The 19,380-nt window shown below is 36.8% G+C and overlaps 1 protein-coding gene across 3 annotated transcripts in view; it reads left to right on the plus strand.

Moving 5' to 3' along the window:
* The window catches only part of SUGCT (succinyl-CoA:glutarate-CoA transferase), a 735,783-nt gene that overhangs the window by 45,154 nt on the left and 671,249 nt on the right, over nt 1–19,380 (plus strand). For all 3 annotated transcript variants that reach the window (XR_003001522.1, XR_003001521.1, XM_024732946.1), the window contains exon 7: nt 18,342–18,433. Coding sequence is in view for 1 of the 3 variants with exons in the window: in XM_024732946.1 (XP_024588714.1) it covers nt 18,342–18,433 (92 nt within the window). In the remaining 2 variants the exon portion in view is untranslated. The remainder of the gene's footprint in view (nt 1–18,341; nt 18,434–19,380) is intronic.

The raw sequence follows: 19,380 nt of genomic DNA on the forward strand, positions 1-19,380 counted from the left end.
TAAAAGGGACTGCTTAAAAAAAATCGCTTTGACCCTGTTTTTTTCCTTAAAATTCTAAATCTTTTGTTCAGTATTTTATAAAATGTATCAGTTAATTAGGACCTCATAAAGATAAGGAAGTCTACCTTAAATCTCTGGCAGGTTTTTCTTTGAATAGGAGCATATGAAAAAGAAAATCTTTTTCTACTCATTTGAAGGTGGCCTGTATGATTCTGGTTTAGAATAGGACACATATGATTTATCATTCAGGAATGTGCTCCTAAATCCTTTGCACCAAGGATGCTTTTAGTGGAAATTCTCCACTAAACATGGTATGTGATGTTATCTTCCCTTTAAAGGTTTTTTTCCCCTACTTTTTTTCCCAGTTTGGATCTTTATTGTATCTCTCCATAGGTATTTTCCATAGGTATTTTGATGGGACGTTGAGAGAAAGCATACTGGCATGGCTGTCTGGTGCCATGTTAACCCAGAAGTTAGAAGAACCACTTTTGATATATTGCCTGATATTTCATCTGGCTCTAATGATATTTCCAGAGTGTTCCAGATATTTATTTACATCTGGTGCAAAGTTAGTATTAACTAAAAGTGTAAAGCTGGCTTTGGAACTTGACTGTATCAGGAGGAAACTTAGTATTGGTTCATGACTTATCACAAAGTCTTTGTGATAAGTCATGAACCAAGTGCTTTCAGGCTATCAGACCATCAGGCCAATTGCTAGTCCCTGAGTGATAATGGGGGAACATACTGCTTAATCTAAGTTGCGTGTGGAGATGACAAAATCTGAGTCTTTAATCACTTCATCAAGCCCATTTCATTTAGGGCCACAACAGTACTATTTATACAATAGCTTCTCATATAATGTGGGAAGTTTGCTATTCTGGCACAATTCCACAAATAAGTAGAACTATCCATTTCCTATGGAATAATGCTATCCTCACCTTAGTTTCTTATTCCAACATGGTAGATTCTAAATTACTTATTTTGGGATTAACCATAGAAAAGTTTTGAACCTGGGCTGACTCTCCCTGATACAAAATGTTTTGAATTATCTTCCTTTGCTATTGTTTGGGTTGTTGAAAGAAAATGTCAAGTCATCTTAATGTTAGCTTAGCTCAGACGACGAGGAAGATAAGTTTATTGAAATAAAACCACATTTCCATATTGAAGATACACTAACTGGACAATTTTTGCTTTGATTTTTTGGAGTCAGTGTCTTCACCATCAGTGGAGATACCAAAGATGAGTATGGTTAGATCTCCTCTTGACATTTCCAATGCACTTAGTAAACAAAAAACGCAGTCTTCATTTAATATTGGGAAATATATTTGTAATTATCGTTTGTTGGAGATTTAATTATAGAATAAACCAGATATTTACATTATATATATTTTTAAAATTGAAAACATAAATTGCTCTTTTGTTAATTATGAGAGTGATAAACGTTCATTTTGGAAAAGTCCTTGAAAATAGAGGACTATAAAAAAAATAATTATGAGATACAGTGGCACCACCCTGAGATAACGACATAAGATTTGGTGCATTTTTCCATAGTCATTTTTTTTTTTTTTACAGTGACATAATTTATTATTCAACAAAAACTGAGGCATAAGGACTCAAGTAAAGAAATTAACAGAAAATATTTTACAAGGGACCTTGAAGACAGAGCCCAACTAAAACAAAATTAATGCTTTACCATATACTACAATAGGGATTGAAAAAACAAATTTTTCCATTCCATGTTCATAAATACATTGGAAAAACTTTTTCTGTTTTTTATACAGCAGGTTCTTATTAGTCATCAGTTTTATACACATCAGTGTAAACATGTCAATCCCAGTCACCCAATTAGTCACACCACCACCCCACCCCGCTGCAGCTTTCCCCTTTGGTGTCCATATGTTTGTTCTCTACATCTGTGTCTCAATTTCTGCCCTGCAAACCGGAATCACACCACCACCCCACCCTGCTGCGGCTTTCCCCCCTTGGTGTCCATACGTTTGTTCTCTACATCTGTGTCTCAATTTCTGCCCTGCAAACCGGTTCGTCTGTACCATTTTTCTAGGTTCCACATATATGCGTTAACATACGATATTTGTTTTTCTCTTTCTGACTTACTTCACTCTGTATTGCAGTCTCTAGATCCATCCATGTCTCAACAAATAACCTGATTTCGTTCCTTTTTATGGCTGAGTAATATTCCATGGTATATATGTACCACAACTTCTTTATCCATTCGTCTGTCGATGGGCATTTAGGTTGCTTCCATGACCTGGCTATTGTAAATAGTGCTGCAGTGAACATTGAGGTGCATGTGTCTTTTTGAATTATGGTTTTCTCTGGGTATATGCCCAGTAGTGGGATTGCTGGATCATATGGTAATTCTATTTTTAGTTTTTTAAGGAACCTCCATACTGTTCTCCATAGAGAATGAGATTCTTGCTGGATAGAGTAATCTTGATTGTAGGTTCTTCCCTTTCATCACTTTAAGTATATCATGCCCCTCCCTTCTGGCTTGTGGAGTGGCTGTTGAGAAATCAGCTCTTAAGTTTATGGGAGTTCCCTTGTATGTTATTTGTCATTTTTCCCTTTCTGCTTTCAATAAGTTTACTTTGTCTTTAATTTTTGCCAGTTTGATTACTATGTGTCTCGGTGTGTTTCTTCTTGGGTTCATCCTGTATGGGACTCTCTGTGCTTCCTGGACTTGGGTGGCTGTTTCCTTTCCCATGTTAGGGAAGTTTTCGACTATAATCTCTCTAGATAGTTTCTCTGGTCCTTTCTCTCTCTCTTCTCCTTCCGGGACCTATATAATGCAAATGTTGTTGCATTTAATGTTGTCCCAAAGGTCTCTTAGGCTGTCTGCATTTCTTTTCATTCTTTTTTATTTATTCTGTCTGCAGCAGTGAATTCCTCCATTCTGTCTTTCAGGTCACTTATCCGTTCTTCTGTGTCAGTTATTCTGCTATTGATTCCTTCTAGTGTAGTTTTCATTTCAGTTATTTTATTGTTCATCTCTGTTTATTTGTTCTTTAATTCTTCTAGGTCTTTGTTAAACATTTCTTGCATCTTCTCAATCTTTGCCTCCATTCTTTTTCCGAGGTCCTGGATCATCTTCACTATCATTATTCTGAATTCTTCTTTTGGAAGGTTGCCTATCTCCACTTCATTTAGTTGTTTTTCTGGGGTTTTATCTTTTTTCTTTATCTGGTACCTAGCCTTCTGCCTTTTCATCTTGTCTATCTTTCTGTGAATGTGGTTTTTGTTCCACAGGCTGCAGGATTGTAGTTCTTCTTGCTTCTGCTGTCTGCCCTCTGTTGAATGAGGCTATCTAAGAGGCTTGTGCAAGCTTCCTGATGGGAGGGACTGGTGGTGGGTAGAGCTGACTGTTTCTTTGGTCGGCAGAGCTCAGTAAAACTTTAATCTGCTTGCCTGCTGATGGGTGGGCCTGGGTTCCCTCCCTGTTGGTTGTTTGGCCTGAGGCAACCCAACGCTGGAACGTACCTGGGCTCTTTGGTGGGGCTAATGGCGGACTCTGGGAGGGCTCAGGCCAAGGAGCACTTCCCAGAACTCCTGCTGCCAGTGTCCTTGTCCCCACAGTGAGCCACAGCTTCCCCCCACCTCTGCAGGAGACCCTCCAACACTAGCAGGTAGGTCTGGTTCAGTCTCCCCTGGCGTCACTGCTCCTTCCCCTGGGTCCTGATGCTCACACTACTTTGTGTGTGCCCTCCAGGAGTGGAGTCTCTGTTTCCCCCAGTCCTGGCGAAGTCCTGCAGTCAGTTCCCACTAGGCTTGAAAGTCTGATTCTCTAGGAATTCCTCCTTCCGTTGCCAGACCCCCAGGTTGGGAAGCCTGACGTGGGGCTCAGAACCTTCACTTCAGTAGGTGGACTTCTGTGGTATAAGTGTTCTCCAGTCTGTGAGTCACCCACTCAGCAGTCATGGGATTTGATTTTACTGTGATTGCGCCCCTCCTACCGTCTCATTGTGGCTTCTCCTTTGTCTTTGGATGTGGGGTATCTTTTTTGGTGAGTTCCAGTGTCTTCCTGTCGATGATTGTCCAGCAGCTAGTTGTGATTTTGGTGTTCTCACGAGAGGGAGTGAGAGCACGTCCTTCTACTCTGCCATCTTGGTTCTCCATAGTCATTTTTAAATGAAAATTGTTTATTAAACATTTATATTTTCAAAAGAAATAGTTGTATAAAATGTATAACCTCAAGCCAAGAGAAGGAGCCTTCAGTGGAACCTCTGGGAGGATTTGGTTTTTGTTCCCCAGAGCTTGGTAGATAGTAGATTGATATGTGATTCATGCCTGAGATATTTAGAGAGCCAGAGGATGTCTGGAGGGCTGTGGTTTGGGAAGCCACTGCTGTTCTGCGGATCAGGGTGAGAAAGAGAAAAACATTGTGTGGTTAAGACCCTGTCTAAGAGGGCAGGAGGAAGCTTGTGGTGCTGATGACAACTGGGAGTGAGGAAGGACTCAAAAGTGATCAGCCGGAAAAAAGATAGATTCACCCTGGAGGTGAGAGATGCCCACTGATGGGGTGGGGGAGGTCTTTGAAGAACCCAGTAAAGTGCCCCATGTGACAAGTAGGCTTTAAACTCCTGTCAAGCCCAGAGAGCAACCAAACTAACTCACCACGATAGTACCAATTAAGTAAGACCTTTCTTGCTGACCGTGCCTCTTCTTTTCCTCACATCCCTCCAGTTCTGGCCAACCATGCAGGCATTAGAAACTGAGCAAATGGGGAGCTACAGAGAGCTGTATTCTGTCACTATTGGGCACTAATGTTTTTTCCCAAGTGCTACTGATTTTCTTGAAAATACTATTTCCACATAGTTGATATTCAGTAGATATTTATCAAATCAATGTTAGTGGAACATAATGTTGTAACTAATTTATTAAAAATGAAATGACTCTCCAGGTTCCTATTTGGGATTTGAGCACTGTGGTAAGTGCTCTTTTCCTTCCTCACGTTTTGCTTTAAGGCACTAGAGTTGGTGAGCAGCTTTAATTAGCTTGCCCTGATCTCTTTATAACCTTAGTCTTGTGTCTTCTTAAGTGATTTTCTAACTGCAGCCAGGAACAGCGTGAGGGAGAATAGTGTAATCTAGTGTTCTGAGGTTATCCCACCTTTTCTTCAAATATCTTACATATAGACCCAACACAGATAAAGGTGGAACTGTTCAGATTCAGACAGGGCAAAGAGAGGTGGGGGCATTGTCCCCTGTAGATAGGTTGAAATATTGGCTCTATCACTTATAACTTAGGTGACTTTGGATAAGTTATTTAACCTTCCCAAGTACAATGGTCTCATCTGCAAATTCTAGGGTTTATTGTAAGGATTAAATGAGATAATGTATGTGACATGATTGGCATTTAGGAAGTATTCAAGAAATGTTAGCTATTCTGCCTTTGCTGCTGCTGCCTCCCCCTCATCCTCTTCCTCTTCTTCCTCAAACATGGGGGCAAGTTGATGGTTTTCAGGTTCCTGTTCTAACTAATTACTTGTATAGTCTGTTATTCCATGGATGTAGATATACAAATAGTTTTGCTTTATCCTTTCTGCTTGTATCTGTGTATCTAGCCATGTATCTATCTACCTACCTACCTATCATCTGTATCATCTATCTAATCTACTTACATTTTTTATGTACCGTATGAGACACAGACATGTGATGCCTTTTTACCCCTTCATTTTTCAGTTTGTATTTTATAAAAAAATGGAATTCTATTATGTAGCCAGAGTACAATTACCAAAATCAGTAAATGAATACTGAAACAATATTAGTATATAATTTACAGACCTTATTGATAATTTGTCAGTTGTTTCAATTAAGTCCTTTATAGCAAAGGAAAACCCAAACTCTGCATTGTATTCGATTGTCATGTCACGTTAGCCTCCTTTAATCTGGGTTTTTCTTTGTGGTTCTTGGGTCTTTCTGTGTAGTTCATGGTTTGACATTTTTTGTTTTTGTTTTTGTTTTGTGGTACGCGGGCCTCTCAACGCTGCGGCCTCTCCCGCTGCGGAGCACAGGCTCGGGATGCGCAGGCTCAGCGGCCATGGCTCACGGGCCCAGCCACTCCGCAGCATGTGGGATCCTCCCAGACCGGGGCACGAACCCGCATCCCCTGCATCTGCAGGCGGACCCTCAACCACTGCGCCACCAGGGAAGCCCGGTTTGACATTTTTTGAAGTGTGCAGGTCAATTATTTTAGTAGAATGCTCCTCAATTTGGATTTTTCTGATGTTTCCTTATGAGTAGATTCAGGTTAAGTACTTTTGATAGTCATGCCAGAGAAGTAATGCTGAGTTCTTCTCAGTGCATTGTATCGGGTAATGCAAGCTGTCTATTGCTAGCAATGTAACTTTGATGATTGGGTTAAAGATGGTATCTGCTAGGTTTCTCCAGTGTAAAGTTATTGTTTTACCTGTTATAGTTAAAAGAATATAGTGTTGGCAGGGGGGTTATACTTTAAGACTATGTAAATATTCTCTTACTTGCTCAAACTGTCTCCACTGTTTTTATCATACATTGATGATTCTTGCCTGAGTTTACTATTATTATGATGATGTTAAATAGTGATTTTCTAATTCCACCATTTCTTTTACATTTATGAACTTCCTTTTTTACTACAAGGGAGAGCTCTCTCTTTATTTATTTATTTATGTCAGTTTGGGCTCTTTTATTCATATGTTATTCAATCAGTTACAATCCTTTACTATCATGATTTATTTTTGATGCTCAAATTGTCCAGATTTGGCCAGTGGGAACACCTTCAAACTATCCCCTGTATATTTTTGATATGTCCTCATCATCCTTTGAGCACTTTCTTAATTTTTGGCACAAGATACTCCACATTTATTTAGCTCCTCTCCCACACCCCTTCCCCCAAGCCTGGAATTAACCATTTCTCCAAGGAGCCCTGGTTCCATTGAGGGGCGAATCGTATTTAAGAACCAAGATCTGAGCACTAGATATGCTCATAACTGCAAACTTTTAAAACCCATTAGTTTATTCTGCAAGTGATTATTTTACCCAGCACCATTACATGTTATACTGTTTTTCCTGGCTTCATGTTATTTATTTCTCTGTTTTTGGCTTTGGTGTAACTATGTGTATTTGCTTACTCAGGAAGCACTGCTTACTCAGAAGTCTGCATTTTTGGAAAGACTTTGTTCCCAACTTTGGGCAGTTCAAAGATTACTGGATTTTGTTTGATATCATTCTTACTTGGGTCACTTTTATTCTTTTTTTTTCATTGATCTCTATTAAATAAAGATGTAGACTGTGCTTAATTGAGTACTTTTCTCTTGGCAGTGGAACAAGGCTAAAGGTGATTCTTGTTAATTTGTTACTCAGTTGAGTTATCCATTTATCTGGATTTGATTTGAGATGATGTTTAGTCTCTGTAAAGAGGTCAGTAGTGAACATTTCTGTGTTCTTTGCCTAAAATGTCCCTTCATAGGCTGACGTAGTGCTGCTATTTGGAGTGTGGGAATCAGCTATAGGGAATTGGTTTTATGTGAGAGTCTGGCTGGGTTTTTATTTTCTTTTCTGCTCATATTTTATCTACTCATGTTTTATATTTATGTAATTTAAAATTTGATTTTTCTCCTGAAAATGAAAAATATATAAAATGGTAATTCTCTTTATTCTTTAATAATTTTATGGGGCATCTGTCAGAATGTGAGCTGCATTCATCTTGTACAAAATATTGACTCTTGGAATGTAGATGTAACTCCTAGTAGTTTCTTTCGAATAGATTCCATGAAAATATATTTGAATTCTTAATTTAAGGGCATATTCTGCAATTTATTTTCATTATATCATTGTGATTTAAAATAGTTTTTTCCCTTCCTATTTGAATAAGTCTTCTGAGATTTAGGATAATCTGTGCGTGTGTGTGTGTGTGTGTGTGTGTGTGTGTGTATGTGTACTTACATGATTGGGCATGTAGTTAAAGTCACTTTTAGTGGGATGCTTTGGCATGATCACCAAAGCTTTTGCAACTGTAGACTGTTCGGATGATGAGAGTTTTGAAGACTTTTAATTTCTTTTCCATAAAAAACACACTGTATATTAAAAGCAAGATAGTATCTTGACACCCAGTTACCCCTTACTCTAGTCTGCCCTGTAAAAAAACATTTATTTTGATAGTTTATGTGAAGAATCTCATAGGCATGCGTGAAACAGTACAAAATACAAAAATATGCACCAGTCAGTTGATGAGTATTTATTAAGTTTCCACTGTCTGCTTAGTGTTATACTAACTAGTTGGGGGAAATGAAACGTATGCATAAGAAGCAATTGTCAAACAAAATATATTTTTAAATATTAATATCATCAAATTGGATATCATAAAAAAGTGGTAATTCTGTATTACCAGCTATCATCAGTATAAGCATTTTTTCTTAGTATGCTTCTTTTTGCTGCATTGTAGTCATACTGCTTAATTTACAGATTTATTTGCCTTTTCTGACTAGGAACATATACTTAGTAGTATTTCAGATGTTTTAGGTGCTGTACGATTATTCAACCAATTTTGCTGCCTCTCTGTGATAGAGATTGGGGGATCTAATTTCATAGGTTATTGAGGTAGCAAACCGTATTAGTCACATTTTTGGTCTTTGAACAATGTATGAACTATTAATACTCATGGAAATATTTTCCAAAAATGGTTACATTGTAATGAGTGTCAAAACGTCAATAATTAGTTACAGAATCACAGCAAGTAGCTTTGTGACCTTGGGTAAGGCACTTAATCTCTCAGAACCTCATTCTTCTCAATAGTAATTCAAATAGGATAATAAAATTTACCTCATGTAATTCTTGTGAGACTTAAATCAGATAACACATACAAAGCACCAGCACAGTTCCTAGAACATAGCAAGTGCTCTGTACATGTTAACTATTATCATTATTATTACCGCCATCACCCTAAATTGCCACTCTTGCTTTATGGAGTCCTTGGTTAAGTGTTAGTTTTGATTGGTTAGCATGTTTGCAGCGAGGTCTCTTGCCCTATTGAGGTTTACAGGAATCTCAGTGAATCCTGCTGAGGTTAGTTTTGTAATCTTGCATGTAGAAATGTACGTATCTTACAGTTAAAAATGCTGTATCTGAGACCTGAGGGAAAAAGAAAAAATAATCCACCAGAACAGGGTGTGACTGTGAGAATCTAAATCATTATGCATGTGACAGAAGGACAAACCCTATTAAACGCAAGGTATGATTGTGGGAAATCTTTCAGATCAACAGGAAGGTTTTTCACAATGCCAATTGAAAAAGTTGAGTGAAAAGCCGTAAGAATGTGAAACTTTGGCCCATTTACTAAATGTCTCTAATTGTCACAGTGGAGGAAAAAGGTATGATAAGGCAGATGTCTACAAAACAAAGCACGCAAATTAGAAAAACCAAAAACATTTATTGAGACTGGGTCTTGAATTTGTTTCTGAATTAATCCTATAAAGTATAAAGTATAAAGTGGCTAAGAGTCTTCAGACATCCTGTTCAGATGAAGGAGAACCACGTTGGGAAACTGAAAACTTCAGTGTTAGTTCTAGTTTTGCTATTGACTGGCTTTATGACTTTAGACAAGTCACTTAACCTCTGTGGGCCTCAGTTTTCTCATCTGTAAAGCAAGAATTTTTGCCCCCGGTCCGTTCAGCTCTAATATTCCTTGGGGTACTTTTAGACATACAAAATGAAATTTGCATGCCATTCTTAAATTTATTTATTTTTTTGGCATTTTGTGGTGGAAAATTTTAAGGTTACATAAAAGTAGAATGAATAGTATAATGGCTCTTGAGGTGCACATTATCCAGCTTAATAATTATCAACTCATGGCCAATCTTATTTTGCCTACAACCCCACCTATTCTCCCTCCCCTGATTACTTAAAAGCAAATCTCAGACTTAATATCATTTCATTTCTAAATATTTCAGAATATGTTTAAAAGAAAAGGACTCTTTTTAAAGCATAAACACCCAGTGTCATCACATGTAAATTAAAAAAACCCTGTAATTCCTTAATATCATCAGATATGCCGTTGATGTTCAGATTTTCCCAATTCTCTGTCTCTTTCGTTTTATAGTTTGTTAATTTGAATTGGGATCCAAATGAAGTCTAATTATTGCGGTTGATTGATATGTCTCTTAAATCTCCTTTAATTTATAGTTGCTTCTCAATCTCTTTTTTCTTAAAATTTATTTGTTTAAAAAAACCCACTTTGTCCTGTTGGGTAGGTTGAATTTTGCTGATTACATTCCCATGTTGTTTAATTTTTGTCCTTGTTATTATTTACAAATTGACATATCTATAGGTTTGCTCAGATTTTGGTTTGAGGTTTTTTTTTTTTTTGGTCAATAATATGTCATAGAAGGTGGTGTGTAGTTCCCCTGGAGCACATGGGCTGGCTGTTGCTCTTGTTTGTGATATTAGCAGCCATTGATGGTGATTGCCTAGATCTGTTAATCCATTAGGAGTTACAAAATGATGACACCCTGATTCTGCCGTTCCTTCTTCATATATTGATTGGAACACTTCCAGAAAAATAATGTTCCCTTCATCAACTGTCTGATTACCCTGAGTATAGATCATTAAGGAAAGGCAGGATAGATGCAAATTCTTTCTATTCACCAATTGTCATAATAATGAATTTATTCCCTAGTATCTTCCTAATGATTAAAAAAATATCATTAGGAACTCACAGAATTTAACATATTTGTTGTGTTTCAGTCCACTGCAGCTGTTATCCTTACTGATACTCAAAATGGTCCCATCTTTGGCCAGTGGAGGCCTTTTTAAGTTGGCTTCTGCATACTCTTGACATGACTAATAGTCTGATAGCTTCTTTGGTTTCTGGTATAACAATATATTCCAGGTGCATTTTGTACATTTTCTGCCCTATCCTGTAATCAACCATTTCCCCAAGGAATCTTAATTTCTTTTAGTGGAAAATGGCATTTAGAGACCACCGTCTGGATACTGGTGACGCTCACTGCTGCTGGGTTAGTCTTTGCTTCTAGGCCTTTTCAGTGGACAGATAAGCAAATAAATATTTTTTAAAAATAAAATGCATTGAGTTCATAATCTTTTAATTCAGAAACAATCTATACACTAGAAAATGATCAGGGAAGGAAGTCCAGATATTTGTATATATTTTGAAGGATTATATTATTTACTGTAAAATATTTTATTGCTTCTATTCTCCTTTCAGATAAACAATCTATTTTTGGAGTTTCTATAGCTGCTGGAATGATACTAACTTTAAACATACTCCTGTTTTGGTTAAGGAGAAAAGGAAAACAAAAGGTTAGACATGATTAAGAAGAAAAATGAGTGAAACCAGGAGTGGGCAGGGCAGAGCATCTGGTATTCAGGGCAAATATTAAAAGACAAGAAATCTTTTCCATTTAGTTTCCTTCCCTTGCATTTTTTACTTAATGTCTGGAAGTTCAAGTTTTGCTTTATAGTCAGTGTTCGTAAGAGCCACAAGATGGCGAGATTGCTCCTTAAAATGAATGTGGGTGAGTAAGGGGGTGGGGTAGTGGAGAGAGATAGAGGAGAGAGGAGAGAGAGAGAAAGATGTTCCTCTCTGATTTTCCGTAACCTCCTTGGTTTTCCTTACCTCCCTTACTTGAATATAAAATAGAACTAACATGCTTAAATTTTTCCTCTGTAATTTGGATTTTGATCATGGTCTTTTTTGGAATTGTAAAACTAAAAATAAAATTAAAAAGAACTATCTGTATCCCGTGCTTACCATTTTTTCAGCTCTTTGTTAAATTATTAATAAATGATTCAGTCTTCACATTGCCACCAGAGTAATCTTTGCAAAATACCATTTTGGTAATGTCAGTTTCCTGTTTTAAATTTTTAAATTTATTGTTATAAATCTTTGTTGATTATGGTATTGGTTGTCAGTATTTAAGTAGTTAAGTCAAGTGTAAGGTGAAAGGTGGAATAATTTTTGACTTATATTACCAAAAATATGTTATTATTGTCAAGTTTCTTTTCTAAAATGAACGTGTGCTAGTTTCCAAGTACAAAAACTTTCAATTTTAATGGGCTGTTAAACAACATAAATGCAATGCTTAGAATATTTATTCTCCTCATCATTTAAACATACCTCAAGGCAATTTTTGTTATTCTCAATATTTTGTGGAAAGGGCAAGCTACTATGTTATTAGTATATTAATCAGTGCATATTTATTAGCTAGGTATATTTAGCTCTCAGTGTAATGTACTTTGCTTATGCTGTGTCATCAAATTGAATCCTCATAATATATCTATGAGATAAATGTGAATACTCTGCACATTGAGGCTCAGGGAGATTAAATGAATTGTTGAAGATTTAGTAGTTAGCAGAGCTATCATTTCAATTCAGATTTTTTTCAATCCTAAAACTCATCCTCTTATTCACTATGCCATACTGCCTCCGTGAGAGTAACTATTTATATTTCTCTTGAATAGAAATACTTGGAAGCTGTAATTTAAAGTAATTAGGATATTTGTGCCTCCCCCTTGTTGTAAGCTGAACAAGAGAATTTGTATCACAAGGCAAGTATTATGGTGCCTTTTTATTTAGCAAACTGTTCGTTTTTTTGAGCATGTTTTCCTGCAGGCCTTTGTTTAGAAGACTTCATTTAGAGTTGTGCTGATGGGTGAGGGGCCTCTCTTTGTCTCATTTGAGGCATTTGGGCTCCTGGCCAGAAGCCTGAGCTCCTGATACTCTCTACCTAGAATGGACTGAAGCTAATTCATTCTCTTGACTTCCTGTTGAGATAGCAGGTGGTTCACTAGCACTTAGTGTTCCTGCCTTACGGCGGAGCTTCTCTCTGCTCCTGGAGGCCTGTTTTATGCTGGGGACACTGGTGGTTTAAAAGCCATTGTGTTCAAGACTGGAAGTCTGGTCTAGGATGCCCTTTACAGCTATAAACTAGCTGCTCTGGAATAGAAATTCTTTAAATATTTCATAGAATTCACTAGTGAAGCCTCTGGTCTTAGACATTTGTTTGTTGGGTGGTTTTGGATTACTGACTTAATCTCCTTACCAGTAATTGGTCTGTTCAGATTTTCTGTTTCTTCATGATTCAGTCTTGGAGTTTCTAGAAATCTATCCATTTCTCCTAGGTTGTCCAATTTGTTGGTGTATAATTGTTCATAGTAGTCTGTTTTGACTCTTTGTATTTATGGTGTCAGTTGTAACATCTCTTTCATTTCTGATTTTATTTACTTGAGTTCTTGCTCTCGTTTTTTGGTGAGTCTAACTAAAGGTTTGCCAATTTTGTTTACCTTTTCAAAGAACTAGCTCTTAGTTTCATTGATCTTTTCTATTGTATTTTTAGTCTCTCTTTTATTTATTTCTTTTCTGTTCTTTGATATTTTCTTCCTTCTACTAACTTTGGGCTTCATTTGTTCTTGTTTTTCTGGTTACTTTAGGTACAAAGTTAGGTTGTTTATTGGAGATCTTTCTTGTTTCTTGATGTAGGAGTTCATCATATGAACTTTGCCCTTAGAACTGCTTTTGCTGCATCCCATAATTTAGGTACGTTGTATTTCCATTTTCATTTGACTGAAAGAATTTTTTGATTTATGTTTTGATTCCTTCTTTGACACATTGGTTGTTCAGTAACATGTTGTTTAATCTCTATATTTGTGAATTTTCTACTTTTCTTCTTGTAATTGATTTCTAGTTTCATACCATTGTGGTCAGAAAATATGCTTGACATGACTTTGGTGTTATTAAGTTTATTAAGACTTGTTTTGTGGCATATGATTTATTCTGAGGAAGTTCCATGTGTGCTTGAGAAGAAATGTGTATTTTGCTGCTGATGGATGAATGTTCTGTAAATGTTTGTTAAATCCATCTGGTTTAACATGTAGTTTAAGTCCAATATTTCCTTATTATTTTCTGTTTAGATGATCTAGCCATTGTTGAAAGTGGGTTATTGAAGTACCCTACTGTTATTGTATTGCTGTCTATTTCTCACTTCAGGTCTGTTAATATTTGCTTTATATATCTAGGTGCTTCTCTGTTGGGTGCATAAATATTTACAAATGTTATATCCTCTTGTTAGACTGACCCTTTTATCATTATATCAATATAAAGACCTTTGTCTCTTATTTTAGTCTCTGTCCTAAAGTCTACCTTATCTGATATAAGTAGATACCTCTGCTTTCTTTTGGTTTCCATTTTCATGGAGTATCTTTTTCCATGCCTTCACTTTCAGTCTGTGTCCTTAAAGCTGAAGTGAATCTCTTGTAGGCAGCATATATTTGGGTCTTGTTCATTTTATCCATTTAGCCATTTTGTGTCTTTTGATTGGAAAATTTAGTCCATGTACATTTAAAGTAATTATTGATAGTTATGGATTTACTATTGCCATTTTGTTAATTGTTTTCTGGTTGTTTTGTCATTTCTTTGTTCCTTTCTTTCCCTGTTGTTTTTCTTTCTTTGTGATTTTCTGTAGTGGTATGCTGAGATTTCTTTCACTTTCTCTTTTGTGTATCTACTATAGGTTTTGCACTGTGTTACCATGAGGCTACATAAAATATCTTATAGCTAAAATAGTCTGTTTTAAGCTGACCTAACAACCTAACTTCAAATGTATAAGAAGATTCTACATTTTTACACTATTCTCCAACATTTGATGTTTTTGATGTCACAATTTAAATCTTTTTAATATTGTGTATTCATTAACAAATTATTGTAGTTATAGGTGGTGTTAATATTTTTAATTTTAATCTTTATACCAGAGTTATAAGCGATTTACCCACCACCATTACAATATTCGAGTATTCTGAATTTAACCATATATTTATCTGTAGCAGCGAGTTTTATACTTTCATGTTTTAATGTTACTAATTAGCATCCTTTTGTTTCAGCTTGAAGAAATCCCTTTAACATGTCTTGTAAGATTAGTGGTGATAAATTCCTTCAGCTTTTGTTTGTCTGGAACCTCTTTATTTCTCTTGCAATTCTGAAGGACTGTTTTGTTGGGTAGAGTATTCTTGTTTGGCAGTCTTTTTTATTTCCTTTCAGCACTTTGAATGTCTCATCCCACTGCCTTCTGACCTGCAAGGTTGTTGTAGAATCCACTGATAATCTTATGAGGTTTCCCTTGTATGTAACAAGTTGCTTTTCTGTTGCTGCTTTTAAGGTTTTTGTCTTTGACAATTTAATTATAATGTCTGGGTGTGAATTTCTTTAGATTCATCATATTTGGTACTTCTTGGGCTGCCTAGATTTGGATGTCTGTTTTTTTCCCCCAGGTTAGGGAAGTTTTCAGCCATTATTTCTTTGAATAAGGTCCCCCCTGTCTTCTAGGATCCTTATAATGTGTATATTGGCCCATTTTTTAGTGCGCTATAAGTCTCTTAAGCTATCGTCACTCCTTTTTTATTTTTTCTTCACTGAGTGGACGTATTCCACTGCTCTGTCTTCTAATTCACTGACTCTTTCTTCCACTTGATCTAGTCTGCTGTTGAACCTTTCTATTGAATTTTTCAGTTCAGTTATTTTATTTTTTATCTCTGTACTTTCTGTTTGGTACTTTGTAATATCATCAGTCTCTGTTGAAATTCTCACTTTGTTCATGCATTGCTTTCCTGACCTCTGTGAGCATCTTTCTGAGCATTATTTTGAACTCTGTCAGGTAAATCACTTTTCTCTGTTTCATTAAGGTTGGTTTCTGGAGATTTATATTGTTCTCTTGTTTGGAACATATTCCCTTGTTTCTTCATTTTCCTTGAATGCTTGTGTTGGTTTTTATGCATTAACTAAACAGCACCTCTTTCAGTCTTGAGAGAATGTTCTTGTGTAGGAGATAAATCCCGTTAATCAGCACAGCCTGAACTCCTGGATGCCTCTCAAACCTTTGTGACTGTCCAAGCCACTGTCCTTCTTCATGCCTTTTAGTAGTTGAGGGTATGAGAAGACCCATCTAAGTTCCAAAGGGGATGATTGTAGTCAGCACTTAGATACAGGCTGATTAGAAGCCAGACCCTCAGGCAACAGCTGGGAAAGTATGCCATCAGGCACTTTCTGGGGAGAAACTGGGAGGTAGGCTTTTTGTATTCTCCCTTGCACTGAGCCCTGAGCCCATTACAAACTGCTTATTTGTTTGCTATAGTCCAGTGGGACTTGTTAACTGCAAGCACTGTTGACAGTCAGAGCCAGGTGATCTGGGGGCCCATCTCCCAGGCGGTAGCTGCAAAAGGTGGGGCACAAGACATGTGTAGAAGGTCCTTCTAGAGAGATGATGGTGACCTGGTTTTATTGTTGGAGTGAGCTGGATGGAGAAGGTGGGGTAAGCACCCACTGATTCTTTCAGGTTCCAGGTAGGATCAGTTAGATGTTGTCAATTAGGGTCTAGACCCTTAGGCAACAGCTTGTAAAGTATGAAGTCAAACCCTTTCCAGGGAAAGACTGGGAGATGGATGTTTTCCCTGCTTCTTCAGTCCTGAGACCTGGGGGGATAGTTGTGTTCAGTGCTTATGATGCTATCAGTAACTTCTTTGTTTGCTGTAGTCCTGTAGGACTCATGAATGCTGGCTATCAGAGATAGGAGTTTTAGGGGACTGTTTCTCAGGTGGGAGCCTTAAAGGTTGGGACACTAGATGTCCATACTGCCTGTTCCTCAGGGAGAAGCTGGGAGTTTGGGTTTTCCTCCTAATTGTATGGTTCTGTGCCTGGAGTGAGGTTTATGATGAGAGTGTCTCAGCCTTTCCTACCAGTTTCGATATGGGTATTGTCTCTGTTGCCCAATGTATAGGAGTCATTCATCTGGATTTATCTAGTTTCTCAGTTCCCAGATTTCTCTCAGAGAGAAGTGCTTTGTGTGTAGCTGTACAAGCACTGTGTCCATGGGAGGAGGAAATTGGCCTCCTATATCATCATTTTGTTCAAAAAGAAAACAAAACAGAATAAAAGCCTCTTTAGTTTCTTTATTAATTAATTTGTTTTTTAAAGATAATTGTTTTTATATAACCAGTATTCATTCATTTATTCATTTGGTAACCGTTACTGAATTCTATTCTAGGTGCTGGCAATACAGCAGTAAATTAAATAGAAAAAAACTCTCTAGAGCATACCTTTGAGTAGGGAGGATACAGAAAATAAATAAACTATATTATATATCTTGTGGTGATAAGAGGTGTGAAGTCAAATATAATGAGGTAAGGGGGCTTAAGAGTGAAAAGTGAGAGTGATCTTCCATAAAAGTTCTTCAGGGAAGACCTCTCTAATAAGGAGACATTTCAGTGCAGAGTTGGAGGATGTGAGGTATGTATATATATGGAGTGAAATAGAGAGAGAGTGTTCCAGGTTGCTGGAGAAGCAAGCAAAATATATGGGATTTGGAGACAGAGTTATATAGCTCCTCATATAACCTTTATTATCCAACAGTAAGCACCAGGACTGAGGAGAGCAGGATAAAATATTTTTATGTTCTTTTCTTTTCTTTTCTTTTAAAAATATTTATTTATTTATTTGGCTGCGCTGGGACTTTGTTGCGGCATGCGGGATCTAGTTCCTTGACCAGGGATTGAACCTGGGCCCCCTGCATTGGGGATATGGAGTCTTAACCACTGGACCACCAGGGAAGTCCCTTTATGTTCTTTTAATTTTTGCTGATGGCAACAAAAAGTGACACCTTCACCTTCTCTTTGTAATCCTAAAAAGCACTGGCAGGAGATGTATTCTATTTATGTTCAAAATTTAAATTATCATTTATATTTTGTTTGCATACTTGAAAAAATATGTAAATAGAACCTAGGGAGACATTGTTTTGTTTTACTTTGTATATTGTTTTGTATACAGCAGGAGTAGCAAGTACCTATTGGAGTCTGGAAGGTCAGTTAATGATTGAATCAGACTGAAGCATAAAGGATTAAGGAGGGGTGTAGAGTGTGGCAAATTGGAGAATTTATGCCCTGTGTAAAGGGAAGAACTATTACTCAACTCTAATTGATTATTGCCATGTGAGGATGTGAGCCGAGTTTTGAATGTATTTTCTGGTTTTTCAAGAAAAGCCAGAAATTTGTATATTATGTGCTATCTCCTGATCTTTAAATGTTGGAAACTAAGTAAAAACATTTCAAAACACTCTTCAGGCCAGACAAAACATTTGTACAATGGGGATCTGGCCCACGAGTCACCAGTTTGCAACCTTCTGGGGTATAACACCATAATTAAATTTTACAGCCTCCTTCAAGGGATAGTATAGACCTAATAGTAACAAAATGCTGTAGGATTTCTGGATACAGATGGTTTTAACACACTATTGTACTGTTGCTCTCCCTGGGTGGTGCTGAATATGTCTATTCTTGTTGTCTTAGGGTATGGTCAGACAGGTCCACTGTCTCAGCGAGCTGGGTACGATGCTGTTGCCTCTGCTGTTTCTGGTCTGATGCACATCACAGGGCCTGAGGTAGGTATCCTTCTTTAGAATATTCATATTTTTCCCCCTATTTATTCCAAAGAGATTTTCATCTTTACTAACCCCATAGGCTTAAACATGAGTTAATTTTAGGAAAAAACCACAGAAAGTGAATGATGTTAAAAATGGAAATGTTTATTATGAATGTACTTGAGGCTTAATGTCATTATGGCCCCATGGAAAAGAACAACCTTTTTAGCAAGAAGCAATAGATCAAGTGGAGAACACATTTTCCATATGTATTATATCATTCAAGCTTAGTAAAGTCACCTTTGTGTGACTTAGGAATATTCCGCGTGTGAAGTAGAATGGTTGACTAGACTAGTCTGCAGATGTCCATTTCTACCAGAGTACTTTCATTTGATGTATATACATAGTGGAGGGTTTCTTTTTCCCTCTGGAGTATTATAAGTGGTTGTTTATTTTAAAATTTGTTACTTAATTCTCGGACATAGTTGTGTCTGATTGTTAATGCATTAGATTCTGACAGTGAAAGAATTATTTGATTTTATAACCACATTCCTTCTCCATTGGTGATAAGAAGTTCCCAAAAAGTATATAGACGACCAAAATGTGGATGGTTAGATCAAAGACTCTTAGAAAATGGACTCTTGGGGAAAACTAAACATGCCGTTAAATAAAGTAAAAAAAAAGTGAAAGCTTAGTAAATAAAAATACTAAAAAAATCCACTTCCAAAACAAATTAGACTGATAGCCTTAAAAAACTTTTTCCAGTAGGTATTCCTTCCCTGAACCACTTTCTTCAGTTAATTCTTCAGGAAATATTGCTGCAGTGTTGGGATAAAATGAGGCAGAATGACCTCAAGTCTTTTTTTTTTTTTTTTTTTTTTTTTACAGATTTTACTTCTTTTTATTATTTTAGAGTAGGTGTTGGGATTTCAGTGACTTAAAATATATGGTCTTTTGTACTTTCTTTG

The sequence above is a fragment of the Neophocaena asiaeorientalis genome, unplaced genomic scaffold (assembly GCF_003031525.2).
Source record: "Neophocaena asiaeorientalis asiaeorientalis breed wild unplaced genomic scaffold, Neophocaena_asiaeorientalis_V1.1 scaffold56, whole genome shotgun sequence".
Classification (NCBI taxonomy): Eukaryota; Metazoa; Chordata; class Mammalia; order Artiodactyla; family Phocoenidae; genus Neophocaena; species Neophocaena asiaeorientalis.